Below are 17,697 nucleotides of genomic sequence, written 5' to 3' on the forward strand. Positions count from 1 at the left end.
GTCAAAGCAACTTGGGACGTCCTGACAGTAGGAGCTGAACTGTATTTTATGGCCTTTATTCAAAACAAAAGAAAGCATCTGTCACTCTGAGGTCCTACCAGTTTCACTACCATTTTACTGACAAGATACTCACTGAAGAAATCTAAAACATTGGGGAATGTCTATGGTTTACCTCTAGAACAGATATTTTACTGACTACACATGTGATAATTGAATGATGCAGGACATTTCTTGAAAATCTGACCAGCTACAGCATCTACAAAGAAACCATCCCAGCCTTCTCACTGCTTCTTGTAGGGCAAATTGTTATAATACTGCTATAGGTGTTACAGGTTCCTTGCAAGACCCAATATCCCCATTTATTATCAGTCCTCGTTTCTAGGCAGTTTGTTACCAATGTATTTCTGCTCTGTATCTGGCAAACAGGCAGAAGTATTGCCTTTCCTTTTTCTCCAGTAGTAGTGCAAGGTGAGCCAATGGGACCTCTAAATAACAATATGCTTAAGAACCACTCAGGTAAAAAAGCATTCAACAACTTTTCTAAGATAGTCAGTCCTTGGGTTTGCTTACAAACACACACACACACACACAAATTTATAGGCATTAAGAGCTTTGTGCACTTTTAAACTCTAAAAACCAAGACTGGAGGGAAGAGGGAAGAGTTAATATTGCAAGCCAAAATGTTTGAGTCATATGAAAACTGATTCAAACCACATCTGTTCCTCTGAAGAGAAGCCTCTGAAAACCCTTGTCCCTGGGAGACCACGGGAATTCTGCCGAATTAATGACTGCAATTTCTCCGTTAGATCTCAGACTGGAGATAACAACATTGGAAAAATATTCAAGTGAAGACACTTGTTTTAGCCCTCAGGTACTTCATCTTTGTAAATATTTCAGAGCCATCCCAACATATTTTCAGAGGTTAGATGTAAAACAGTGACCCAGTCAAAGCTAGTACTTAATGGACTGTCAAAGATTAAAACCTTCAATTTTGTACACAAGGTGACAGCTATTGGAAAAGATGGCTTCACTTCTGAACAAGCAGTCATTCCTAAAATCACTGCAAGCTTTTAATGGTGTGGCAGATTTAAGTAGAAAAGAAGCTTTTTTTTTTCCACTTCATTTAAGGCTGCCACTGAGAAAAGCATTATTAAAACTGCTGATAAAGCAAGTTTGGTCTATGTTTTGCTTGGTTTTTATATTGCAAAGTGTAATTGCATATTTTGAATTTACTTTAATTCAGGCATATTATGAAAACCCCACCATACTGCTTTAAACACATTAATAAAACATATGCAAGCCTGCCTTAATAAAATAAGGTAAACTTAATGATTTGATATTCAGAAAAATTTTTATCATAGATTAAAAGCTCTTTAACTGTAAGCACAAAAACTGAAATTGTGCTTGCATTTTTAAACAGAATCTGGACTTTGGGTCAATACATTCCAAAATGTTATATATCAGCCCACAAGTCTGTTTCTCCTTTAAATGCTTCTGCATTAAAGTATTTCAACAGTCTAATTTAAAGCAGATTTCTGTACAGACTGAAAAGAATTTACCAAACTGATCATTAATGACAACATGCTTCTTATAATAGCTAGTTTTATTAGCTGCAGTTCATGAAAAAAGGCACACTTCCTAAAACCATCAGATGCATTTGACATTTGCAGTCCTGGGGAGTTGTTTTCCCTTTTCAAAAAAAAAAACAGTGAAGGAAAAAAGCCCAGAGGAAGGAGATGTCCAGCACAAGAGTTGGCCTCAATCACATCCTGCTTGGGCAGCTCTAAATCCAAGGAGAGCTGAGCGTGCCAGCAGCTGCGAGTGGGGAGCTGCAGCTGCCAACAACTTCCAACCTCTGACCCAGTTTGAGGGAGCGCGTCGCGCCCGGGGCGGCGCAGCTGCACGGACGGCGCAAACGCCGCAGGCTGCCGTGCCACGGAACACTCAGCATCTTCCACACGGCCTGAGAGGCTTGCAAAGAAATCATTCACAATCATGTTCATTAGGCAGTCTCTGAAGGCACAGCTGGCTGGCATCCTCATCTGAAAAACGTCTGAAACAGTATCCCCAATGACGTTCCCACATTTTCTTGGAGGTTATTCAAGATAATACAAGCACTACCTGACTTCTCTGGAAGTGAAGTTGTCATATAGCAGTGTCTAGTTGATAGACAGTGACTGGGAGCCACAAGCATTCATTTAAATGTGATCAGCAATTTACTACATCATCCTTACCATTAACAAGAAGAAAAAAAGAGGTTTCCTTCAGCCAGGATGGGAAAGGGACACATAAGCCCCACCAGTCTTTTGGCTATATATCTACAATGATGAAATTTTTCTCAGTTTTACTAATAGGAAAGTATTTCATGCTTCATGATATTGCCATAAAACTTTGATGTAAGTATTATCCTTATCCAAAAGACTTCTTCCTTCTATTAATTGCAAAGTTTTTCCTGTTGTGAGTTAATTTTTCTTGCAACAGGGCTTCTTAAGATCTCATCTTTTACACGCAGGATGCTGACTCATTACTGAGTTTCCTTAATCAAGGGTTTATTTGCACCCTCCCAAAGCTGGCCACTGACATCAATAAAGTGAAAGGACCATGTCCAACCATGAAAAATAATGTTCAGGAAGGGCAAGATTTATGGCTAATAATAAACTACCATAAACTCCCTCACAGGCAGCTTTCCTACCTTCTTGTAGTCTTACACCTAAGGTTCATTTTAAAAAGCTGGCTAACAAGAAGTAACCATGGTTCTGGCCACAAAGAGCTAAAAAATTGGGGGGAAATATGAGGTTTCTGTTTCAATCATATCTGATCCCTCCACTCTGATTTAGAAAGTCAAAGAGCACGTTTGGAGAGATATTCCATGTAGGTTATGAAGTAACCTGACAGATTCACAGAATTCCATGTGAACAAAACACATTAAGCTTTAATCATACTTCTATCAACTTCTTGAAGGCCTTATATTCTTTTCACTCACATCCCCAGCATAGTGAGAAATTAGTCTAGAGACTACAGTCAGCCATTTGAAGTGAAGATGCTATTCCCCATTGATCTTCAATAACCAACTGTGCCTACATTCATTCTAACCCATCACCAGCTTAGCAAATTCCAACATTTTTTGAGAAAAGAAACCATCAGCTTTTCTTCAAAAGCTTATGCACAAGGAGCTACATAGTAAGTTTTAAACACACGTGCAAGACATTTGACATATGCTAATTATGGAGACACTGGGGTCATTTCACAATTTAAAATCAAATTTCCTTAGGTATGTAGTTCTAACTGTGTGTAGAGCAGACTGTCAAGCTGGTTTCCCCGTTGGTAACTGTATCTTTTAGCTCACGAGGCTTTAGATAAAGACCATGAATGCTTTAGCCAAATAGAAAGCTAAAACCATTAGCAATTACTGGTACTTCACTCAAGATCATATAAATCCAACAGTGACTCTAATCTGGAAAACAGTATACCACAAACCACATGACTAGAAGCAACTCAATCATGGCTAAAGATAATAAATTGTTGTGATACATTTGCTTTTCTGACACTTTGGAGGAGTTAAAAAACAGAAACACTACTGTTTAAAACAAACACCATCACTGAGGGAAAACAGAATAAGAAAGTAGGACTATTTCTTCAGATCATCATCTTCAACAGGTTGCCCAGGAAAGATGTGGATGCCCCATCCATGAAAGTTCAAAGTCAGGTTGGACAGGGCTTAGAGCAACCTGGTCTATTGGAAGGTGTCTGCCCATAGCAGGGAGAGCAGGACTCCCTTCCAACCCAAACAATTCTATTCTAACATGATCTCCAGATCAAATATCTTCATTACTAGAAAACAGTAAGCAGATGACAGGTAACACTGTGCAGATTCTCCATTTCTCAGGATGGAAGAGACATCTGGATTTTACCACAGTATTTTCACAGCACAAGGCCAACGGCATGCACCTGCAAGCAAAGGAAGAATGCTTGCCCTCTCCCACCCAAAAAGGAAAAGCACTTAAATTTGAAAAAGCATTCATTTTACTTCACACTCAAATCACAGAATAATTTGCGTTGGAAGGGATCTTCAAAGGTCACACAGTTTCAACCCATTGTCACAAGTCACACTGCATTCAAGTCCTTCAAAAAGATCCTCTAGTTTTTCACCTTGGTTGCTCCCAAAAGGCCCTCTCTGCCACAAAGCCCCTTCTAGGAGACAACTGAACACTGCCTCATTCACAGCCATTCACCTGCCAAACACATCAGCTTATTTGGAATTTAACAAAGCAGACAGAGAAAGCAGACCTCAAGAGATTCAAGTTACTGTTTTAACCAACACAGGGGACATTTATGTTTCTTATGTCAACAAATCTTTCAGGTTTGCACGCTAACAGTACGGTAACGATACATTACCAACTGCTCCCCTTTGAACACTGACATCTTAGTATTATTTTATCAGAAGTATTATTTTATCAAAGACAGATTCCACAGGAACAATTATATGGAAGTGCAACCTTGTGGTAGAGGAAGGAAATCAGAGGTGTCTTTGTGAAGAATTCCAGTAGCTCAAAATCAAGTTTCATTTACAGTATTATTTTGCAACAAAGTATCTTGAGTGAGATTAAAACTTTAAATTAAAGAAGATTACATGTTTCAGAATTCTAAGCAATTTGTCAGAGGTCACCTTCATAGGAAGTCTTCCAGACAAGGATGGCAATAGAAAAATGAGTCATATTGCAGCATATCATGTTAAATAAGACAAAATTTTATGGGAAATTAATGCAAGTTCTAATGTCTTGATAAAACCAGCTTAAGTGCTTTTTGAACATATACCACTTTTTTGGAAGTACTTTTTATAAGTACTGAGATGTACTGAAGAATGTACAAAATAATCATAAAACTCAAATTCCTTAGTAACTACTATTACTTAAACAAAGCCCCAAAGTAATGTTCTCAGAGCAGCCTGTGGTCATATAACACCAATGTGGATATAACAGCAGAGAAATGCAATACCTGTATCTTATTTTTACAATTTTCCTAGCTTGAGTTATGTGATGTTTACTCACCTGCTGAATAATTTTGGAATCTTTTGGAAGGTTTTCCCTGGGTGGGACTTTTCCAAACAACTTCCAACCAGGAGCGCTTTGGACAGCAGGTTTGAGTTCCTTTGTCCTTTTAGTGAAGAAGTTCCTGAAAATAGAGAAAGGATTTGTTTTGTTTGTTATAAGCATATAAACAAAGTATATTGTTCCTATTTACATTTCTTCAATTTCTTCACCAGTTCACTTGGGTGAACTGTAGAGATTTACTGCTCAGCAAATGCAAAGTGCATTCTGCTTTCAAATAATTAATTTGAAGTGGAGCATCTTTCATTAAAGGTGCTTTGATGCTACTATTTGTATTTAACACTCAACTTGACCTCTAAACCACTTTATCAGACCTCTTTTTAGTAATAGCAGGCACTTCCTTATACATAAACAGCATACCACAGATTCTCAAACTTTTATTTGGGGCTTGTTTAAAGTGTTTCTTCCTGATTTATCTGGAGACTGAAATGACTACAGCTGAAAAACACCCTGTAACTTAAAGAGATTTTTTTTTAAATGGTAAATTATTACTTCTACCAATCTTCACGGCTTCAACTTTCATAGCATGGACTAGAAAATCAGGAAACAATCACACAGCTTCAGTTTGGCAGACAAGCTTTATCAGTGCCTAAAGCAATTACCCCCAAAGAGGCAGATGACTGCATTGCTCTTACTTCTTGGAAAGCCAACCATCACAAGAGCCTGTTAGTGACCACTTGTCAGATACTCAGCTATCCTATTTGACTCCAATCACAAGTTCCCACAGGGCATGTTATGTACAAGTGCTTTAAAATGAAATAAATGTATTTATTCTGAATACTGGAAAGTTACTTTCCAGAAACTCTTCCCACAAAGGGATTAAAAGCTCAGGAGCCTGTAAGGTTATTTCTCAGGAAGCTTACCAGCTGACCTCAGAGAACACAACAGGGGAGTACTTTTGGTGGGAGATGTTTTTGTAGTGTTAACTAGCTAACTTCACACTCTTCTTCTGGAAAGAGATCCTCAGATTTACTCTTCACTTAATGTATTTGCTGTATTTCAAAATACAATTCCTTTTCAAATTGGAAGTAGTCATGTTTGTGCACAGCAAACAGTCTCCTAGCTTTGCCCAGATAAAAGGAGCATGCTTCAACAACCACAATCTGTCTGAAAAGTGTTCAGAGCTCTTAAATTCCTGTGCTGTCAGGGTTTCTGGCCAGACAGCATAGCTTTACAATTAGGAACTGTAGTGTTTGTAAGACATTGTATGATCTTCATATACAAGCTATTTTTTTTTGTTCCCAGAATGTTTTTTGTTATTTGGGAAACAAGGAAATGCCTGTCAAACATCCCTTCAGTGCAAGTCTGCGTGAATGAACTCTACAGCCTGTGAGCTTGTGTGCAGTTGAGGATCTAGCCACCAGCAAGCTGGAGAGATGGAGAAGTAGGTGCTGATAGAGCATGGAAGCCTCCCAAAAACTGTTAAGCTCAAGACTGGTGGTCCCACGGAATCCAGAAAAAAAAAAAAATCAAGAAACCCAGAACACCAAGACTCTCTTCACTCCATTTGAGGCCACTGCCACTCACTACCATGATCAACAGCTCGTCAAAAAAAAAAAAAAATTAAAAGACTGCATTCAAGAAAACAGCAATTGCTACAGGCAGGCAGGGAGTACAGGATTACACACACACCTGATTGACAAGAACACCGTGAGACATTTTTGTGGAATGCCCACAAAAGACAATAGAATCTTTTGGTGCCACGGTACACTGTGCCACTTCTGTGGAGGTCTCCCAGATGTTGTTCCAATCCAATTACTGGGAAAGCATGCTTGGGAATAACTGATTGCATGGTTTGAATAGTTGTTTGCCATTATTTAAATTGAGCCATTGCTACTAATAATAGTTTAATACAAATTGTTCTAGGAAGCATTGGTTGTGATCCACACATCACACAGATGTCTCCATCAGAGAAATTTGTAATATCTTCATCCATCCCTGTGGAAGCCAAGTTAGCTCAGAAGCTCCAAGACAGTGGTTTCTGATACACAGCCTGGAAAGGAGGAACAGTGAAAAAGACCATGGTTCCCTATGCCTTTGAAAAAAACCATCCTCAGTCAATCCCAGAACTGAACACTATTCGTGAAATAAACAGATCCACTCTGTAAGACAAAAAAAGTGTGCTTACATAAATAACAAAGGCTCATTTCATAAGGACACTTTTCACAGTGCTTTACATTGTCTTCAGGAGGGAAGGAGGAGCAGTCAAAGAATAAACAACAAAACAAGACACAAGTTTTCTAAAGACTCTGCACTATCCCACAGCCGTGCCCTTAAATCTGCAACAGCTGTATTTGAACTTCATTAGAGAAGACTTTTTCCCCCAAAAGCAGGTATGCAGGAAGGTACATTCTGGAGCATCTTTCTTGATTTCACAGGTAGCAATAACCACCCAGTCTCTGTACACACTATGGAATACCACCAGGGTTACTTGGCAGTTGAACTCCACTGCCTCTAGCATATGTAGAAGCTGAAAGATGCATTTAATATTGATGGCAATCTGTCATTGTAACAAAGCTGGTTCATTATTAACCAGGTAACTGGTAGATTTTTAAAAGGAAAAAAAATGAGATTTAGGCATGCTCATGGCTTTTACAAGATTTAATTTTTCAGTTTTTTTAAACAAATAAAACATCAAAACAAACCTTTAATGTAGTCTGGAAGGAATGAAGTTTAACATTTATTGAGCACATATTGAATGAAGTCTGTTTCTTGTGAAGGCTAAGAGCTCGTAAAACTTTGTATTCTGTCAGAATAAACTTCACATAGGAATTCTAATCAGAAAGACATTAATGAGAGATTACAAATAAGCTGTACTGAAGATGGAAGGACACTTCTTAATACATTGTTTTGGCAAAGAACAGTATCACATCTGAGGTGTTCTTGACAGCAGCAAAGCCTTACAAAAGCCTTGTTAAGGAACAGCATCTGTGAATGCTCACAAGTTGCATTCACTGAACTGCAGGAAGTGTACTAGATTTGATGTATTTGTTGCTGCTTAGAATATTCATGAGTCTCACTGATCCTGGGAAGAGTCAACTATTGAAATGGCTGGAAAGTCAATAGCACTTTGGTACAGAATCTCAAAATCCATTTGAAAACCTCAAAATTCCTTAAAAGAGAGTCTACACTTTAGAACTGAACAATTCTTTAATTCTTTCTGTTGCAAGGACCCATGGGATAGAAGTATTAAATTAGTTCATTGATTTAAGCTCTGGTTTACAAAAGCCCAGGGGAAAGCTGCAAGGGGTTTTTTTCCCCTGCTTCTTTTATATAACACATATTAACACCCTCAAATGACACTCCAAAATGTCTCAGTAGGTGCCTTGAAGAGCTCAAAAGTTAATGAAGTGCCACAGAATGAGAAGTTATTGGCACAGACCAAGATATCTCTTGCTAACATGGTTTGGATTACACTAAACAAAAACCTGTGGGCTGTGAGCACACAACTGCAAGAGCTGTAATGACAGCAATGACTGGTGGTTTTTCCCCTTATTTTTAACTGTGTTCCTTCAACTATTCCTGCCTGTGCCCAGCATAGTCTGTGCAAATTTCACCATACTGGTGGTACAGCAATTCAAAAATGTTAATCATTTCTACAGGTGACATTAACACTATGCTCTACTAATGAAATTGCTTGCTTTCATCCCTCTTTTGCTTTCGAAATCACTTTTTAATTGCTATTTAAGATTAATTAGTGCAGTCTAAATGCAATTAGAATTAAGTCTCAGAAGGGGATAGGTGGAACCTGATACTTTAGTGATTTTTTAATTTACTTTGGGGTTTTGACTTGCCCTCCCCTCCAAAAAAATCTTCACACAAAAAACTTCTGATTTCCAAGTAGTTACAGATCAAGAGGACAACCGATTTCCAAGATTTAGAGGAACCTACTGGAAAAGATGAGATAATTACTTGAACGTTGATCTTAAATTTTATCCAAAACTAGACTGTGCTGTATCTGCACAACAGCCACTCAAATAAAGCTGAAGTGCTTGGAACAGCAGCAGGAAGGAATGGCTCAGGGCAGCTCCATCTCCAGCACTCTGTCTCTAGCTATAACTGAGTCACCTCTCCACAACAACAAGAGTCTGACAAGAATCTTCTGTTTGACCAAAAATGTCAAACTAACCTCGTTTCAAGCTACACATCATTTTGCTACAGCTCTTTCAACGAGGATAACATACATGGATCTTCCCTTTGTACAACGCCACTGTGTGCCACAACCAACAGGCTGGCAGCATCCCACTGCTTTGTGCATCCCAGCACCACCTCAAGCAGCTTTCCTTCCCAGACATTCAATCATTACAACTCCATACAGAGGCTCAAGCTTCACCTATTCTGACACTTTCACCAATCTATAGACAGATTCCAGGTGTAGAGGAAGGTGGGAGTTACACCTGAGCCTTCAGGATGAATATCAATATAAAGCATACTAACAATGAGACTACTTTTCTCTAATTTATTCATTTGCACTACACAAAAATGGCAAAATTCAAGTGGTCTTAGAGGAGAGCATAAACCATGTTATAATCATCACTACTGTTATACATGAGGAAAGTATGCTTCCTTACAGTTCATTTTAATATAAAAATTAATTTAACTTGAAATGCTGCATTACGTTAGACAAAAAAAACCCCCAAACAACACAAATCACACACACCCAAAAAAACCCAACACAAGCAAAAACCAGAAAAAAACCAACCAACCAACCAACAAAAACCCCAAAAACCAAAACAAAACCACTAAACTATGGGCACCTTTGGCAAACATACAGTGTGGCAACAAAAAAACATCTTTCCAAATAAAATGCACATAATTTAGGATTATTTTACCAATAAATCAATGTTGTGTTTATATCTCAATGCTGAAAGGTAAACTACTATTCTCTGATTTCTAATCCTTACAAGATAACTTTGAGCTTGCTCAAAATGTTTACCCATTAATTTACAAAAAGAGACTTCAAGTTATACTAGCATAGTAAAAGTTACTTTTTTTAGATAAAAAAAAGCTAACTGTCAAAATATTTTCTGACTTTTACTTTACACACAACAATCTGGTTTACTGTCATTTTCCATCATCAATCATTTCTTCTCATTGCATCCATCTTTCAAGAGCTTTGATAAGAGGGAATTGTTCTGCTGAGAAAACAAGATTTGAAAGTCACCAGAATTGACAGAGGAAGTGAGGGCTGATTAGATTTTCCTTTTGATTAAGCACCTAGTACCTGTTAGTAAACACTGCATAAGACAACTGCATCATTTTAAATCCAGGAAGGAATCAGCATCCCATCAAGAACATCCTCACTCTATCACACACAGCTTTTCCTCACAGAATCACAAAGAACGGAAATGCAGCATAGAAGTAATGCTACAAATGAGCACCAAGTTGGACCAAAAAAACCCCAGTACATTTTCTCTGTGTTTTTAATATAGTTACAAAAATACAGTTAAAAGCCCTGAAGTTAAATTTCTCTGAAATAACATTAAAAATCTACTGATTCCAACAAAACCTCAGAGCATGTAAAAGGAATGAAGTAACAAAAGTCATTAAAAACTGTGTTTGTATTACAAAACAACTGATTTTGCATCCCCACAAAGAGCAGAGTTCTGCTTGTACATGCCATCTGCTCTTGCTCCACCCCATGCTAATTTCTTAATAAGCTTCATAGGCATACAAAATAGGTGTATGTTTAAAACTTGTTGAAATTTGAATTAGCTGAAAGATGAGCTGATAAGGAAATTACTTATTTACCCAACAATCTTTACCCAGAGAATTGTATCAGTAAGGAGTTAGGAGAGGCATGTTCCAGGAATTGCTATAGAAACATTTTAAAAAGCCCTAAAATTAGACGTTTTTACTTAAAACCATACTTTTAGAACAAATTCTGGAAACCTCTACATGCCTGCAATTCCATATTCTGTATGGAATATTCCATAGCCAAATACATAACAAGAACTATTAATTCATATTGGCATCTCTTTACCAGGCATAACACACAAAAGCTGTTTAAGAACACAGCAGAATTCTTCTCCATACTCGAGTCTTGACCATTCTGTTATGCTGTCATGTGAAATAATTTGGAAAGAACAGCAGACAAAAAAAACCCATTGCTTTATTAAGCAGAATTAGCCCCTCTGCTTTAAACAAGACTTTTCAATAATTTACATGCAGAAACAAAGGTAACTCAACTCTAAGCATAAATAATGAATCATTGAAAGGAAATAAAACCTTTTTGGCTAACCACTTACAAAGCCTGCAAAGCAACAGGCATTCTACATTTTTAATTTCAATAGCTTCAAGTGTCAGCCCATTTTGATCCAACACATTTTTGATTGCTCTCAGCACAAGTTTCCAAGTTGTGCCTTATATTGGAAGAGATGTGACCCAACCAATTTTACAGTTTACAATTTCCATCGTTTTGCTACAAGCAGCAGCTAGATTATAGATTCTCTTTTAATTGTATTACCCCAACCACAGATTTGTTACCTTCTAGATGTAAAGATCTCCTCCTACTCTCTGCACCAAGACAACCCAAAGAATATTCCAAACTACCCTCTCCAAAGAAGCTTCAGTGTTTGCAATACCCTAAACCTGCGGTCTTAGATGCTACACAAGCAAGCTTTTGGCCTCTCTCCCCTCCTCACCCCTCCAACAAAAACAAATAAAATAACGAAATGAAAAATCCTACCCAGAAAAACAACCATCCTCAGCAAGACCAAGCTTGTAATATTTTTTTAAATTAAATATGTCTCCATTTGTATTAGTGATCAACTAAAGCCTTGGCTACAATTAGGTCCACCTGAAATTTAATGAAATGTCAAGGACAGTTCTCAAGCTGAGGATTGAGAAGCTGGAAGGAGGTGGCCTCTGGTGTCTTGGAGAGGACAGAGATTGACAGAACTATCATGGAACTGCACTGATGAGACTGAATTAGATCAACTCTCTTATCAAGCTCCTAGTGAATACCAATCCCAAAGTGGCTTTACAAACGCTGCTGGTAGACCAGTTTTACTTCAGGTACACAAACACTTGGGAAGTTTTAAGAGTTGAAAGTGTTTAGCAGTATTGCAGAACATCTTGTACAGAACACTCACTGATAAACTCTATTTTACCAGACTACATTCTGCCCCCAACAAAGAGCTGTTGCCCAGGTAAGTTTTACAAGCAGTTCAAGCATTTAAAAACACACATAAACAAGCAGACATATAAGCAAGGTAACTGATGGGGTTAAATTTCAGAATGGTTTAATACAAATAAAGGAAGAGAATCAGCCTTTACTTTTCAGAGTGAAGTAGCAAAGCAGAGCTTTATGTTAGACTGTTCTATCATTTTCATATTTGATCAGGCAGTTATAAAGCTATTTTGACACTACACCAAACACTATGGTCAATCTTCTCTAATAATGATCAAAGAACACTTACCCACAGCATTTAAAACAAAGTCTTAGATCACAGCTGCAAGAAGTGGAGAATTTTTACCAGCTAACTACAGATATTCTGTGTATCTGTATTTTCTGGTATTTTTTGTATGGCCAGGAATATCTAATCCATCAAAGTCACAGCTACTTAATGAGCAACATACTCCAAGCAAAACAGTGCTAGAGGAACAAGAGCCCTTCCTCCCACAAACCCACATAATGGGAAGCCCATTTCCCCTCCTTGCACAGTAATGTCCTACAATCCCTTCTGCTGCCTCAGCTCCCACACCCTCCATACCTTGCAAGTCAATCCAGCTCACTAATCCCACAGAAAAGCATCAACACTTTTTCACTCTCCAGCTTAATGAGCAACAGACAGCTCACAGAGGATCATATAAATACCAGAAGCAGGGATGAAACATTTCCTTTGTTTCCTGACAATAACAAATTCTTCAGTCAGCTCACCAAGATATCTCACAAAGTACAACTCAGTTAAACAAAGCACCTGAAATTGTTCTAGATGTGACTCACTTTCAGTTGAGGCAAAACTCACCAGCTTTATAAGGGCAACCCCTATACCTATAGTTCAAATGCTTCCATACAATGTATGCTTTCAAAACAAAGGTGATAAAGATTTCCAGCCTTTGACATGGCCTATAAGTCTGTGAACTGGAAGTTCAAACACAGGGCAGAGTTTTATTTTGCAGACTGTCCCAGGGGTGATTGTAACTCTGACCAGCCTGGTTAAGCCTCAGTTAATATTTTTCCTTTCTGGTGCCTGACAGAGTGCCTGTCAACTACTCGATTGCACAATGTAGCACTCCAAGCACTGGAGCACTTTTGCAGTCACTCAGTGCACTGGGTTTCAGCTGCAACTAGCAATTCACAATATATTTTGTCATTGCTTCAGTGATCAATTGCAGAAATACTACAAAACACAAGAATTATTTTTTGATGTCTTAGCTGATATAAGAAGGCAGGGGACTGATTTATTTCAGTTTTGCCTGACATCTTTTCTAAGAATGAAGAAGAAATTTTCCAATCTACCACTCCACTACTTACAGAATTTGAGGAACAGCAAGCAATTTGCAAAACACAGTTTACAACAAAAAAAAGCAAGAATAATAGAATTATTTAGGTTACAAAAGATCTCTAAGACAATTGAGTCAAACAATTAGCCCAGCATTGTTAGGATCACCACCAAACCATGTCCCTAAGTGTCACACCTACATGACTTTCAAACACTTCCAGGGATGGTGACTCAACCACTTCCTTGGGCAGCTTGTTCCAATGCTTGACTAGCCTTTCAGTGATGGTGCTTTTCCTAATATCCAACCTAAACCTCCCTTGCCACAATTTGAGGCTGTTTCCTCTCATCCTATCACTTGATAAGTGGAAAAAGAAACTGACACCCATGTCACTACAACCTCCTCTCAAGTATTTGTAGAATGACAAGGTCTCCCTTCAGTTTTCCCTTGTCCAAACCACCCCAGTTCCTCCAGCTACCTAAGGCAGACAGATGCCAGCCACACAAATACCTTTGATAGCAAATGGATTGTTTGAGTTTTAAAGCATTCTGGCATCCAGCACCCAAACTGCATCATTACTGCCCAGCAGCAGACAGACAAGATCCCACATTAATGAATGCATTAGGCAGCTGAAGCAACAGACAGGACAGAGCTCTGCAAGGTCTGAGGCCTGACCACAGCCAAGCTTAGACTGCCTGTTCTACAGCTGGCCTTCAGGAAGCTCAGACCAACAAATATCACAGGCAACAGGAGCCAACAAGGAAGCTTTATTATGCTACAGGATCAAAAGACACTCTTTCACTTACCCAAGAGCACATTACAATGTGCATCCAACATAACAATGGAAACTGAACATAGCTTCCTCTTAATAAAGGAGTACCTTGGAGAAGGGAGAAAAATTGTAGGAAAGTACTCCTCTAGGCTACAGCTTTTCAGTCAGGCTATAAGAAAGCAGGAAAGGAATTCAGAAGAACACCAGTCCGAGTGTTTGGCTCTCAGAAGTTCTGAAAGAATAAACTAATCTATGACCATGAAAACTAGTTTTCTACTAATTGAAGTCATAAGTTCACCCACACAACAGCCACACTCTTCTTCAGACTGTTACCCCAATATCAAGCCAGAAGCAAAATGCTCTGCAGGTGGCTTGCACAGCTGACTGGTTTCTGAAAATACAGAGGCAAATTATCAGTCTCTTTTGCAGGCTCTCCTTGTGTTCAGACTTCATTCAAAAATCTGTAGGATTTTTATGCTGGAGCTCTCTCAGACTCTGAGAGGTTTGACTGACCTCGGAAACAGGCTGCAGTACTAGAGAGATGAAGCAGAAATCATGCTTCACTTCCTTAGAAAGCAATAATAAAAAGATGCACACACAGAGATTGCAAAGTTTAAAGCAGTGCCAACCACCCCGTTCAACAAACCTAGTTCCTTCCCAGCTGAAAAACAAACAAGACCAATTATGATAAATAAAAAAGGACAGATGTTTATATCGTAAACATCTCAGCAGTTCCAATAAACTCAAGAGAGGAGTAACAATTTTTTCATCTACATGAATGAAATGTGACCAAAAACCCTTAAACTCCTTTTTTATTCTTAAGCAATCAGGACAAAATAACCTAATGAATCACTGGAACAGCCAAGAGAGCAAAAACATAGAACTATCATTTTCTTAGAGGCCAGCTGTGATTTAAGTGAACTCCTTTGGTTGTTATTTCCCATGTAAAACATTCTTCTTTTAGTCATAGCCTATTCAGAAGAGATGTTCCATTCACTTTGTCACTACTCTCAATATACTCTGTAAGAAACCCTGTGACCCCAAATAAGCAGAAGAGACCAATGAATGAAAAGGCCTTCTGAAAATGAAGGGGAGGGGGAGAAGAGAAGATGCTTTCAGATTAACTTTAAATGCCTCTGTAGAACAGTCCTGAACAAAACAAGCTATGATTGCAACAGTTTGCTGCATACAAAACAGCAATTTAAGCTGTTTCACTCAAAAAAATCCACACAGTCCCCCACAAAAAACCCCTACAGCTTTAGTTTAATGAGCACTTACTTCATGAAAATTCATACTAGGATTACAAAACTCCTAGTGCAAATATATGTACCACTGTAGAATATAACACTGTCCATTACACTATCCACCAAGGAGATTAGAAAAATTGCTAACAATACTTTAGGCATTACAGACTGATGAAGACTATACATCTGAGGTTTCAGAATTGACATCTCTTCAGGCAGCTTTTTTTCCTTGAGGGGGTAACTGGGGAAAGACTTGCTGCAGACAGAAGCTGAAGCAAGGTGGCCTTCTGAAACCTATCCAGAATTAAATTAACGTAACGTTCTTCTGCTTGAACTCCTGAAATTTCACTTTGATTTGCTAGTCAACAGACATCCTAACCAAATTGATTCCATGGGTGCAAAGCATCTTATCTATGGTGAAACACTCATTGAAAGTCAGAAACTGGTCAACATGTGAACACAACATCACAAAATAAATCATTCTTCACAAATGTCAAGGAAGAATCCACAGAGGAGCTTCTCAACTTCATAATATGAATGCCATATCCTATTTTATCAAGTCACTTATGTCTCTAACTCAGGGAAAAAAAAGTACTGTTTGAAGTTACCCACAGATTAGGGTCCAGGTACTCTTGCTTACTTTCTCCAATCAGCTTTAATTCAAAGCAATTATATGTATCCATTTCTTCCCTTAGGTTACAAAATTACGTATAGAAAGCAGAAACAACTGCACCCAAAAACAGAAGGCAGAAGGGCGCTCTCATGATTTCTCAGGGAAGCTTTTATGTATTCCCTTAACTCTTGTCTCTAATCGTCTTTCCAATATATATTGATGGGATAGCTGTACTTTTTTTCATTCGGTTTGTTTTAATCTGGACAATGTAAAAACAACACCAAAATCATAAAACACACAGTTTTTTTCAGTAAGATCTGATCAAGATTTAGGCATAAGCAATAGCAGAATAGAAATTAAGCACTGTGAAGTGACCCCATCAATCTGTTTTCTTATCTTCACATGAATGGAAGGTTTAGAAGACCTGTCACAACGACAGCCCATTCCCACTTGATTCATTTTTGATCAGAAGTCCACTAAAGATTTTTCTTCGCCATAGGTGCCCAGTACATCCCCTGAAGTTTCAAGATGATTTATGTATGCAGAGCTTTTCTCTAAGAGAAATGTTGATTCTGGTACGAAAGTTTCACAAGACCCATCTAGGTAGATGCCTAGGTAGTGCAAAGAGCTGCAAGTGGCACTTAGTAAAAAACTGAAATAAAAACTACATAGCTAGAGACACTACTGTGTACTGAGTAACAACACTCAGTGAATCTCCCTGCAACCCTCCAGTCTGCCAAGGACATCTGTAAAGGCAAGAAGATTAGCAGCTTTTGAAGGACTACCTACTCAAGGCTGTGTTTACAAAGAGGGACACAAAGATGTGAGCCTCAGTGATTTCTTAGTGCTTTGTGCCTACAAATACCGACTACTTTTGACTTTCCATCACCTCTTCAAGTGAACATTTTTCAAAACTTCTGGACAACAAACACAATCACCCTGGGCAATGAAAAAAGTAAGAGACTAAAGACATTTTCCATAAGAATATGTGTGCCAACTGGCCATACATGCTTATAACCCCTTACACCTATTTCTCACAGCACACTCCAAAGACCTACAAGAAGTGGCAGTTATTAATTTTATTAATTAATCTCATTGTGAATCTGAGGTGAATACTGGAACACAAGTACTTGGGAAAATGGTGCTCTACTACTACAAAAGCAAATATCACTGTTGTCAACAGTAAGCTTTGAATCAAGGAATAACAAACTACCAGATACCTAAATTTGTCTAGCAAATATACAATTCACAAAGGTACAATATCTACACAAGCTGAAAAGTGACTGGTACCTACCTACAGAACTATGAAGTAGAACTCATCTTTAGAAGAGGTTCAGAATCAAGTCTTTATCTCAGCCCTGGATTACTCGCTGCTGCTTGACCTTTCTGGTGTACTGTTTTGCTCTGCCCCCAAAAGCAGCACATTTAGAGCATACTGTAGTCAAGGTAATAATCATGGCTTTAATTCAACTGTCCATGCAATGTTCCTGCTCACTGAACCATTCTGCACCCAAC

At 38.4% G+C, this 17,697-nt stretch overlaps 1 protein-coding gene across 2 annotated transcripts in view; it reads right to left on the reverse strand.

The window, feature by feature from the left end:
* Positions 1-17,697, reverse strand: part of TBC1D12 (TBC1 domain family member 12) — a 41,265-nt gene that overhangs the window by 19,115 nt on the left and 4,453 nt on the right. For both annotated transcript variants that reach the window (XM_054276885.1, XM_054276884.1), the window contains exon 2: positions 5,049-5,172. In XM_054276885.1, the coding sequence (XP_054132860.1) occupies positions 5,049-5,172 (124 nt within the window). The remainder of the gene's footprint in view (positions 1-5,048; positions 5,173-17,697) is intronic.

This window comes from Melozone crissalis, unplaced genomic scaffold (genome assembly GCF_028551555.1).
Source record: "Melozone crissalis strain CALT ecotype California unplaced genomic scaffold, PUWL_Pcris_2 ptg000019l_1, whole genome shotgun sequence".
Taxonomy (NCBI): domain Eukaryota; kingdom Metazoa; phylum Chordata; class Aves; order Passeriformes; family Passerellidae; genus Melozone; species Melozone crissalis.